Source organism: Lepisma saccharinum, chromosome 11 (genome assembly GCF_977018435.1).
Source record: "Lepisma saccharinum chromosome 11, izLepSacc3.1, whole genome shotgun sequence".
NCBI classification, from domain to species: Eukaryota; Metazoa; Arthropoda; class Insecta; order Zygentoma; family Lepismatidae; genus Lepisma; species Lepisma saccharinum.
This window is the reverse complement of record NC_139239.1, coordinates 39,942,932-39,955,681: the sequence shown is the minus strand read 5'-3', so window position 1 is coordinate 39,955,681 and position 12,750 is coordinate 39,942,932. Positions and strand designations below refer to the sequence as shown.

The following is a 12,750-nucleotide window of genomic DNA, read 5'->3' as shown; positions in this document are numbered from 1 at the left end:
CGATCTAGATTTTTGTTAATTTAGTTTGTTTTTTTTTGTTTGTATTTTTTCAACCCCTGATTTATGCAAGCACATCTCGAAAATCCAACGAATAGTGCTCGAGCCCTGTTGTCAATTCTTCATCACTTTTTTCTAAATTTATTTATTTATTTTGCAATGAGGTGAAAAATGCTAGAAGAATCCCACAATTTTCGGGTCAATATGACGTTTGTGCCTTGAGCAGACGACAGAATTCCGCTCTTTCAGCAACTGCCAGTGTGGTACGTTCTACTGTTGTCAACTTAGTTTTTTAGCAAGACTTCCTCGCACCGAGGAAAACACCATTGTTATCTGTTGTCTAACTAAAGGAATGGTTGTAGTTAATTCCAGTCTTGGCTTTCTGGATAAATGAATTTCTGACACCTGTATGTGCAAGTAAAGATAATTTAAATTTTGGATATTTTCTTCTCATTTGTTCTGATCCATGTTAATCGCAACGATGAAAATGTATGGAAAATGAATTAAAGAGGACCAGGAAACATTGACATGACCACAATTAGGTCACCTGGCTTCGTAACGTGTTAGGATGACCACTACGGGGCTTTCAAGAACTATGGTAAAGGTGACCTATCTCATTCAGTGCGAATACTTCGCATCCTATGTAGTATGTTCTACCCACCTTTACGTGATAATAAAGGGTGATCGAAAAGTTCCTGAACCCAAACTTCAAATTTTTTTTTCGCCGGTCGTTATCGGGTGAGGTTAAATCAGGTGATCTTGCCGGCCAAAGCCCTGATGAAATCAGGCGGTCATCAAAAAATTCACGCAGAAATGCCATGGTGGCATTGGACGTATGGCATGTTGCCCCGTCTTGTTGTAACCACACATGTCATTCATCGGCCTCCAAAAGCACGATAAACTGCTGTATAATGTCCTGGTACACAATAGAGTTCACTCAGTTTTCGAAAAAAATCGGTCCAATTATTCGTGATCTGGACACGGCACACCAGGCACCAATTTTCTGCAAGGGGAGGGGAGGGGGACCTTGTGTAAGATTTGTGGATTTTCTGTGGACCAGTAGCGAGTGTTCTGTGCATTAACATGACCTGACAAATGGAACCAGGCCTCGTCCGTGAAGTATACATTATCAAGGACAGCAATATTGTTGCGAGTGAATTGTTGAAACCACCGACAGTACTTAATTCGATCACCATTGTCACCTGGTTGCAGTTCCTGAACCACTTTCACATGGTATGGCCGTAATTTTAACTGTTTTGTTGCCTTGTGTACTGAGCCATATGATACGCCCACCTTTTGTGATAACCGCCACAGTCCTTTCTGCGGTGATTGTTGTAATCGTGCGGCCACATCTTCCAAAACATCATTTGTCACAACTAAAGGGTGCCCACTACGCGGCTTATCGTGCACGCTACCATGTTCACGAAATCTCGTGTATAGGGGGTGTGGGGGTAACGCCCCACACTTTCTTGATCCGGTCATGAGTGGGGGTGATGTGATCAGCATCACGCTCCTGACCGCCTTTACCCCCCAGGGTTTCCCCCAGGTACCCATGTTATTCGACGCTGGGTGGGCGCCGGGGCCGCCTCCACCGTTATAAAAGTTCCCGGATTTGAACCGGCCGGGGATCGAACCCGGGACCTTGAGCATGGTAGTCAGACGCGTTACCGACTGAGCCACCGCGGCCACTATTATCAGCCTGTAGTGCACAAAGCATTGCAACAGAATGGTGCCACTCAGAAAAACATGCTGTGTTGTACAGGGTTGTCGGCTCTAAGCTATGAGCGTGATTATACAGGGTTGCCAGATGGCTGCAGGAGATCGCATTAATAAATGAATCCGGAAATCTTATTTAAAGCATTCACTTATCCTAACATCACAACGAGTGCATGTGCATAAAATACAAGTTAGTATCAGATTTTAAAGAAATGTGATGTGATGTGAAAAAATTAACGTCTTTTCCTGATTCAGGATGCAAAAGTCATCTTAGAAAACAATACAGGATGGCGGCAATGAAACCATCACAGGTCAGTGTAATTAATGTTAAGTCATGAAATTTACTAGGATATTTCTACTGTATATGTAGGACTTAGCAGGTATCTTATCAATGGTTATATCAGTGATACCTGAACCTCCCCAATAACATAGTGGTAATGTCATCTCCTTGTTATCAACTTAAAACAAAAACTCATACTCAAGTTTTGGCACTAGTTGGCTCATAAATATTAATATTGTCTGTGCAGAAAAAGGTGTGTAATGTGAGGAATACAAATTTCTCCTGATAATACCTCCTGCAATTTCTTTCTTTTGGGCTTCATCAAGGACATTGTCATTGACATCCACTATTGATCTCCAAGTATACATTGAAAGTTGTTTCATTAGGTTCACTAAGTTCAACAGTTTCTACAATAAGCAAATAGTTGATTTAGTAACTATAAAAATTCTGCATTAACTGAAACAGTAAACCAAATTCTCTATCACCTGAAGCACATTGTAGATGGCATTCCTACACATGTCATAAGAAAACTAAATTTAAGTCCACACTCCAGGAAGTATGTCTGAAGTAACACTGTAAATTGATGCTCTGATTGTTGCTTTTGGGTGGTGCACTTTTTTTGCATTTTTTTTTCTGTAAACCGTGGTTTTGACAAGACTTCAGAGAAAGGTCTGGATCCACAAAGGGATCAAAGAATTCTTCAGAGTATCCAGATATACCATGTTGTTGAAGGTTCAGCGAAGAAAAAATGGACCAAAAAATCTGTATTAGGTATGAGGCTGCACCACATGTTGACTTTCCGAGTCTTGAATGTGCTCCTGTTGTCCTGAGCCCCAAATTTGGCAGTTGTGCCAATTTACACAATGTATTAAAAATGGAACATCACCACATCTGAGATGATACAGGCTAAAAATCCTGCTTCATCATCCAATACTTGTAACATGTTCACAAAAGATTGAACCCTTCTCAGCTTGTGACTTGATTTCACGCAACAATTGAACTTTGAATTCAAGCAATGCTATACTCTTTCTTAGAGAGGAAGGATAAATTATTGAATATGTCGTGGGAGCAATTTTTGTGGATTTTGAATGCAGGACCATGAGATTCTTTTGACGGTGAATTCTTTTCTCGACACTACCCATCTTTGAGCAACTGCATACACCAAGGATGGATATTAATTATTCTTTGGCAGTGAAGCCTTTTTTTGGGTTGATGCGCAAGTTTGTAGCGTTTTTCCACCGAACCAAAAGTTTTTTTATTTAATACTCATTTGAGATGGACAAATGACAGAAATTAATCAGTAATATATTTTACTTCATTGTCTATGACTGTACCAACGCTGGGGCAGTTTTTCAAATTCCACGCCTGAAGAAATCAGCTGATTTGGGGTTAAAGATGTCATCAAGTCAAGTTTGAAGAGCCTTTTCGGTACCAAAGGAGTTTCCTTGAAGATTGGTGGAATGAGAGCTGAAAAGGTGGAAATCAAGGGTGCAAGGGGGATGTGGAATAACCTCCCAACCAAGCTCCTGGATAGCAGCTTTTGTCGTGTTGGCGGAGTGTGAGCATGCATCATCATGTTGCAGCAGCACATGATGCAGTCTTCCTGGCCCATTCAATGATTTGCGTTGTTTTCACTTAGAGTGTGGTATCCTGAATCTTGCCCAAGGAATGCAAATGTCGCAAGATGGTTGAATGGTTACAGTTCATCACATTTCGTAATTCTCGGGTCGACTGATGTGGGTCATTGTGAATTAAAGTGTTTAAACGGTCTTCATTAAAGCCCAAATCTTCCTAAATGTGGAGAATCACTCAAGTCAAAATTGCCTTCTTTAAAATGACAAACGATTTTCTTGCTCTGCTTTCCCCATAGATGGCACAAATGTTTCGAGTCGCCTCCGCTGCCTTTGCTACTGTTAAACTCAGACAGAAGAATATGTCGGAAGTGTTTTTTTTCCCCCACTTGACACTTATTGTTTTTTAGCCCACATATAACATTGTCTTCCTTCAAATCTGCATAATTCAATGCGTATTCACAAGCAGAACAATGACACTCCAATTGATGAACGTTAAACAATAAGCAAACTTCTAACACTGCAGTGTTACCATACCAAACACAAATTATAAGAACTTATGCATCAACCAATAATACTTGTGTCTAAATTATCTTTGAACCAGAATCATAGATTTGTGTTCCCCAGCCATAGGACGGAAGCAGCTTTCTCTTGTAAGGTGTACATCTCACACATTCAAACTGCAACTTCCTACCTTGCAGTGCATAATGCAATTATTGCACTTTCTTGTCTCATTCCTTGTGGTGCTGCCTGTAAACCACAGCTACTACATCTTTTGTGTTAGCGTACGTGTTCCTAATTTTCTCAATCTCTTGTGAACCGTACATTATATGTGAGGAAACTTTTTGAATTGTTTGTTTGACTTGTTTTATATTCGCTTTATGCACAGATAGCCTAATTGGGACTGGACGTACAGTTTAAAGTGGAATCTGAACCACTGTGCAATGTGCCTCCACCGGGTATAGAACCTGCGACTCCTTGATTATAAGTTACCACTATACCATCAGTGAAGCTCCGGAAACTTTTGGAGTTGCTGAATGTAATAAAATAATGTTCAATGTAGACCATTAAACATATCTTGCACAATAACCTCAACAAACCCCACCATTCATTCTAAGAAGCATCTCATCTTTGCCATGATGTCAAAGTATTGATATTGACAGAAAGCAGCACAGTTTCAATTCTATAAGATACATAGCAACATTTATTCTAATAATTTACCATGATATTTGGTATTAGAAAATATTTCAATAAATATTCTGGAACTCATCTAGTTGATAGAGTGTGTGTCTGATGTTGTAGTGATACTGCTATCACCTTGTAATCAACAAGTTGCAGGTATAATCCTAGTGGAGGCACAACATACCTATGTAGGTTCAGTCCCAATTAGCTTATCTGAGGATACAATAAAAAATCTTTTTGACTTTTTGTCAAGAGAAGCTCTTCACTATTTGTCATTTGAGAAGCTTCAAGGTACAAAATGATGTATATGTCAGACTCTATTTTTTTATTATTTTCTTTTTTTGTATGTATTTCCAGATAATAAATAAACTACGTAGAGGAGATCAAGCAGATCTAGACTGGGAAACTAATGGATGGAGAAAGATCGAAGAGAAGCAATATTTGTGACATACAACTTTCAGACAAAAAAAAAATTGTTGTTTTGCTCAAGATCTGCCACTTGATTTTTGGTTTTGCAATCAAATTTATTTATTATCGCCAAAGAATGTGGACAGTATACAGGCACAAATGTAGATAGAATCCATTTTTCTGTTAATTCAAGGAGAACAGAATTTCTCATTATATACCAAATATTGTTTTAAAAAATTGTTGTGTGTTCTGTACCTTTACTGCAAATTAAAAATTTACAGAACACTATTATTGACTTACTGTAGAAAAGCACTGGTTTTTAACCTTATCTAGATTTTCATAATTTATGAATTAATTTCTCTTGCTGATGTGCCTATTCTATAACAGAAAATAAAGAGAGACATAACTACTTCTGGGTATCTAACGATGTCTGATAGGTAATTAACTCTGATAAACTTACTTTTCATTTTTCCGCGTAAATTTTTTCGCAATCGACGATTTCACCACCCGTCTGGTGGCTTCATCAGGCATGTAATCGATCACGAAAGAAATTTACGTGCGAAATAAATTTATGCGGAAAAATGAAAAGTAAGTTTATCAGAGATCGTTAGATACCCATAAGTAGTTATACTAGGAGGGAATATTGATAAGTCTTTCAACACATTCGTGCTCAAGCTCAACCCACTGATTGTGCTGCAAACCTACCAACAGCTGCAGATTTTTTCCAATTTTGTAAAAACGAAATTCCCCGACTTTTCCAGATTTTCCATACCAAGAACCAAAATTTTCCAGACCAAACCATGCCAGGAAGAAGGCCACTATATTTCAGCTAAATGCATGCTTAGACTCACTAAACCTAATACTGGAATATCTACTTCACATGTAAAGGTAACTCACCGAGTGAGTTTTTATGTGATACTTGACTTGATCATTGACTAATGATTAACAAAGAATTATTTTTTTTAAAATCATAAATTACTGAATAAATAATACTATTTAATAAAACACGTATTGTTACCAATAACTATAAAACGGACACTAAAAAAGCAACAAGAAATGGTAAAGTTTCATACTCATCTATTGTAGTTTTAAATTTTACTGTAAGAACTACTGGTAATGGTCAGTACATTAAACTGAAGTATAGTTTGTCAACAAGCTTCAAATTTCTTGCTTGTCCCTTCTTCCTTTCTATGTCAAGAACCTACTTTAAGTGCACTACTACAAAAATGTTAACTTTTCCAGGTTTTCCAGACTGGTAGACACCCTGAATCAATATTTTGAAAACCTAATTGTTAAATTTTCAAGTACGGTCACAGTAAAAATTTCGAACTGTGTTAGCATTAATTCAAGGGGTTATCAGATCAGCTCTCAAAATTTCGAAAGAATCTCTCAATGACTAAGAACGATAGCATGTTAGTACACAATGTGATACTACACGTGAACGATGCAATCTACATAAACAACATGGTGATGAGCCTGGGCTTCACAACCAGTTCTGTAGAAGCGAAATCAAAGTATCCTATGTTTCAGTTCATAGAGAATTAATAACATCCATCGTTGAATACCAAACAATAGACGAAATATTCTTGACTCAGGGACATTTAACATTTACCAGAACAAAATGGCATGAGTTCAGACAGAAAGTGGATGTTAATAAATATCAACGCCCACGAAACCTACATTATTATTTTCACGTGCAGTAATACAATTGAAGCGATTACCATTGAATTGTCCTACCATGTAGCCTAAATGAAGCCACCAAACTCAATTATTGCGGCATGCTGACTACTATCTTCCTCAAGGAACAAGAAAAAGCAACTTCAAAGTAAAAGGCAGTGTGTCGCAGTGGTTAGCGCACGTGATCCATGTTCCAGAGGTCCAAGAATTGAATCCACAAAGCAGCGAGAACTTTTTCAGTAACCAGCCATCATCCTCGGAGAAGCCAATGAAAGAAGAGAAACAAGTACGGCAGCAATCTAGAAAAATGAAATAAAAAATTGAGAATGGGTTGGAAAAAATGTATTGTGGTTGCGATGGGGATCGATATTTGGACCTCTCGTACATGGAGCAAGTGTGCAACAACTGCACCACGATGTGCATTTTTTCGCTTCCAACCATCAGAATGGAAATGAAAATAAAATAATTACACCATGACCTTGAAAATATCTTTCACTCCCTGCTGGGATCCATCCTTAGATCTCTGGAATACTGATCACCTGCGCTAACCACCGCGCCACAAGACAACTTACGTAATCCTTCTCATCCACGGAATCTTGACCTTCACAACAGTCTGGAAAGCATAATAACAGAATGCTCCAAGTTGTAAACATTTTCTACTGTTGTGAAGGCTTGACGATCCCTGGACCGTCGGAATACCAAACATTCACCACTCTTGCATTAACTTCAAGCTTTGCTTCCTGCTCGAGGCGTTTGCCCCTCATTGTGAGTGGTGGTTGAGGGCGAACTGAATCTTGTGCAGAGATCTGTTCCACCCTATGGGTTTGAGCTTCGAGGGAGGAAAGTTCTTTTATGTGAAATATTTTCAGTTAGGCTTATCGTAGACATGTCTAGCGACGAAGACTGGCCTTAATGTTTGACGGATATGGGCATTTCTAGGAATCTCACATTTCTACTTGACCACAGTAGGCAGATTGACTCTATGCTTCGTCTGTCCCCATGTTGTAATCTTTCGAAAGAACATGACAGAAAATCTGCTATTCCTTCTGCTCTAAAATTCGTCCCTACACATTAACACGGGAATAGCGATCGGTGTCTATCCATGAGGTACAATAGCTTGTTAGTACACAATGTGATACTACACCAGCACGATGCAATCTGCATAAACAACATGCTGACGAGTCTGGGCTTCACAACCAGTTCTGTAGAAGCGAAATCAAATTATCCTATTTTCGTTCGTAGAGATTAAATACAAAATATTCTTGTGACTCGGGGACATTTACTATTTTCCAGAACAAAATGGCACGAGTTCAGAGAGAAACTGGATGTTAATAAATATCAACGCCAATGAAACGTACGTTACTATTTTCACGCGCAGTAATACAACAATTGAAGCAATTACCATTGAATTGTGATTCCATGTAGCATAAATGAAGCTGCCGAACTCTAATATAGCTACATGCTGACTACTATCTTCCTCAAGGAACAAGAAAAAGCAAATTCAAAGTAAAAGGCAGCGTGTCGCAGTGATTAGCACATGTGATCGATGTTCCAGAGGTCCAAGGATCGAATTCACCAAGCAGCGAGAAATTTTTCAGTAACCTGCCATCATCCTCGAGATTCGACTGCTTTAATCATCAGACTACTGAGATCGGTATGGCAGCAATCTAGAAATTGAAATAAGAAGTTGAGAATAGGTTGGCAAAAATTTATTGTGTTTGCGATGGGGATCGATCTTTGGACTAGGGATGGCCAAACGGATCCGGATCCAAAAAATCCAGATCCATTCGGATCCGGATCCGAAAGTTACGGATCTGGATCCAGATCTGAAAGTTCCGGATCCGGGTCCAAAAATTCCGGATTTGGATCCGAGTCCGAAAGTTTCGGATCTGGATCCGGATCCGGATCCAAGAGTTTGCGTATCTCAATCCCATTATAATATTACAACATCTTAAAGGTATTATGATCTTCGATTACAAAGACATTTTTCATTAGTTAGTCCTACAAGAATTTTTTTCAAGTGTTGTTCCTAATATAATTTGCTACGCATCGGCTAACACACTCATGCACAAAAATAATGTTACTTGTTTAACATAAAATGTCAGAGATGATTTTGTAAATGCCATTGAAACGAATATGTATTCATTTGAATGTATTGGAAATGAAAACACACATAAATGTGAGACATTCCATTCCAGGATGAAACCTTTAACACATATAACAAGATAGAAATGTTATACAAAAATTATACAATTGTTCTACAGTTACAGTTTTACAAATTAAAATAAAACATTATAATATATGCAGTGTTATATAATTACAAAGTGTAAGACTAACAAGGGAGGTTATCTAAGTGTTCCCCTCCGATTTCCATGAAACTTGGCAGGCGTATAGTGGGGCCCAAAGGAAGAAATACGTGTTTTTTTGTTTCAGCTAAAAAACGGTTTTAGGCAGCAAAACCCCCTCAAATGTCAAGATGAGGACAAATTGAAGTGAGGATCTGACCCCTGTGTCCCTCCGATTTCCATGAAACTTGGCAGGTGTATAGTGGGGCCCAATGGAAGAAATACGTGTTTTTTGTTTCAGCTAAAAAACTGTTTTAGGGGGGAAAACCCCTTCAAATGTCAAGATGAGGACAAATTGAAGTGAGGATCTGACCCCTGTGTCCCCCTCCGATTTCCATGATTCTTGGCAGGTGTGTGTATAAATGGGCCCAAATGAAGAAATATGTGTTTTTTTTTGTTTCAGCTAAAAAACGGTTTTACAGGGCAAAACCCACTCAATTGTCAAGATGAGGACTAATTGAAGTGGGGATCTGATCCCTGTGTCCCCCTCCAATTTCCATGAAACTTGGCAGGTGTGTGTATAAACGGGCCCAAATGAAGAAATACGTGTTTTTTGTTTCGGCTAAAAATCTGTTCTAGGGGGGCAAGCTCCCCTCAAATGTCAAGATGAGGACAATTTGAAGTGGGGATCTGACCCCTGTGTTCCCCTCCAATTTCCATGAAACGTGGCAGGTGTATAGAAGAGCCCAAAGGAAGAAATACGTGTTTTTTTTTGTTTCGGCTAAAAAACTGTTTTAGGGGGCAAAACACGCCTCAAATGTCAAGATGAGGACAAATTGACGTGGGGATCATCTGACCCCTGTGTCCCCCTCCGATTCCCATGAAATTTGACAGGTGTATAGAGAGGCCCTATGCCCCCTGTTTCTTCCTATGCCATATTTACGTGGTTTCTGGGTGAGATCCCCACTTCAATTTCTCATCATCTTGACATTTGAGGGGGAGGGGCCTCTATACACCTGCCAAGTTTCATGGAAATTAGGAGGGAGAAACTTAGACCTCCCTTGTAAGTGTATTAATTAATTACAAATCGCGCACACACACTATATATATATATATATATATATATTAGCAGGTAACAATATGTTATAAGCACATTCTTACTTTCCAAAGAAGCGCATGTTGGATGGCAAAACGGATCCGGATCCGAAAATTCCAGATCTGGATTCAATTCAAAAGTACCGGATCCGGATCCGAAAGTACTGGAGGATCCACCAGGATCCGGATCTGGCCATCCCTACTTTGGACCTCTCGTACATGGAGCAAGTGTGCAACAACTGCATCACGATGTGCATTTTATCGCTTCCAACCATCAGAATGGGAATGAAAATAAAATAATTCTACCATGCCCTTTAAAATTTCTTTCACTCCCTGCTGGGATCGATCCTTGGACCTCTGGAATACTGACCACCTGCACTAACCACCGTGCCCACGAGGCCACTTACATGAGACCTGTCATCCATGGAATCTTGCCTTCACAACAGTCTGGAAAGCTTAATAACAGAATGCTCAAAGTTTTTGGAAAAATTTTCTACCGTTGTGGAGGCTTCACGATCCTTGGATCGTCGGAATACCAAACATTCACCCAAACCACTACACCACTCTGGCATTTACTTCAAGCTTTGCTTCCTGCTCGAGGCGTTTGCCCCTCGTTGTGAGTGGTGGTTGAGGGCGAACTGACTCTTGTGCAGAGATCTGTTACACCCTTTGGGTTTGAGCTTCAAGGGAGGAAAGTTCATTTACGTGCAATATTTTCAGTTAGTCAAATCGTAGACATGTCTAGCGATGAAGACTGGCCTTAATGTTTGACAGCTGTGGCCATTTGGCTACGAATCGAACATTTCTTGTTGATGACCACCGTAGGAATCTCGCCGTCTATGCATGAAGAACAATAGCATGTTAGTACACAATGTGATACTACATGTGTACAATGTAATCTACGTAAACAACATGGTGACGAGCCTGGGCTTTACAACCAGTTCTGTAGAAGCGAAATCAAATTATCCTATGTTTCAGTTCATAGAGAATTAGGAACATCCATCGTTGAATACCAAACAGTAGGCGAAATATTCTTGACTCAGGGACATTTAACATTTTCCAGAACAAAATGGCATGAGTTCTGAGAGAAACTAGATGTTAATAAATATCAACGCCCACGAAACCTACGTTATTATTTCCACGCACAATAATACAAGAATTGAAGCGATTACCATTGAATTGTCCTCACGTGGTCCACGTTCCAGAGGTCCAAGTATGGAATCCACCAAGCAGCGAGAACTTTTTCAGTAACCAGCCATCATCCTCGAGATTAGACTGCTTTAATCATCAGACTACTGTGATCGCCAAGTCCTCGGAGAAGCCAATGAAAGAAAAGAAACAAGTATGGCAGCAATCTAGAAATTGAAATAAGAAGTTGAGAATGGGTTGGAAAAAATTTATTACGGTTGCGACAGGGATTGATTTTCGGACCTCTCGTACATGGAGCAAGTGTGCAACAACTGCACCACGATGTGTATTATTTCGCTTCCAACCGTCAGCATGGAAACGAAAATAAAATAATTCTACCATGCCCTTTAAAATTTCTTCCACTCCTTTCTGGGTTCGATTCTTGGACCTCTGGAATACTGATCACCTGCACTAACCACCATGCCACAAGGCCACTTACATGAGACCTGTCATCCACGGAATCTTGACCTTCACAACAGTCTGGAAAGCATAATAACAGAATGCTCCAAGTTTTTGGAAAAAATTTCTACCGTTGTGGAGGCTTCACGATCCTTGGATCATCGGAATACCAAACATTCACCCAAACCACTACACCACTCTGGCATTTACTTCAAACTTTGCTTCCTGCTCGAGGTGTTTGCCCGTCTTTCTGAGTGGTGGTTAGGGGCTAAACTTACTCTTGTGCAGAGATCTATTCCACCCTTTGGGTTTGAGCTTCGAGGGAGGAAAGTTTCTTTACATTCAATATTTTCAGTTAGTCAAATCGTAGACATGTCTAGCAACAAACACTGGCCTTAATGTTTGACGGCCGTGGCTACTTGGTTAGGAATCGGACATTCCTACTTGATGACCACAGTAGGCACCTTGGGCAGAATGACTCTATGCTCAGTCTGTCTCCATGTCTGCTTTTTCTTCTGCCCTGGAATTGGTCCCTCCACGCTAACATGGGAAAAGCGATCGGTGTCTATGCATGAAGAACAATTGCATGCAGGGTTCCCACGTAAACTCTAACTGCATTTTTCATGAGATTTCCCAGAGGTTTCCAGAATCAGCACATTTTCTTCCAGAGCACTCAATACTCAGTACATTACTATTCTAAATATGTTTTACAATGGCCTACAGTGCATCTGTTTCATCAGTAATATTACCGATCTGATATATTTATAAATAATCTGTAATTTGGTGCAATATTCTGCCATCTTGTTATTTAAGTTATGAATATGAACATGTAATTAATGTCATGGTTTTGCAAAGTAAATGTTTAAATAGATAGTTCCTTTTTAAAGGCAAAACCCACCACAATCAACCAGTTATACATTAATTAAGGAGGTGAATGAACCATTCACCGAAC

At 39.5% G+C, this 12,750-nt stretch overlaps 1 protein-coding gene across 3 annotated transcripts in view; it reads left to right on the top strand.

Moving 5' to 3' along the window:
• LOC145994734 (uncharacterized) overlaps window positions 1-5,428 on the top strand; it is a 230,918-nt gene extending 225,490 nt beyond the window's left edge. For all 3 annotated transcript variants that reach the window (XM_083130947.1, XM_083130949.1, XM_083130948.1), the window contains one exon: window positions 5,104-5,428. In XM_083130947.1, coding sequence (XP_082987073.1) covers window positions 5,104-5,193 — 90 coding nt within the window. In that variant the 3' untranslated portion in view covers window positions 5,194-5,428. The remainder of the gene's footprint in view (window positions 1-5,103) is intronic.
• The last annotated feature ends 7,322 nt before the right edge of the window (window positions 5,429-12,750 follow it).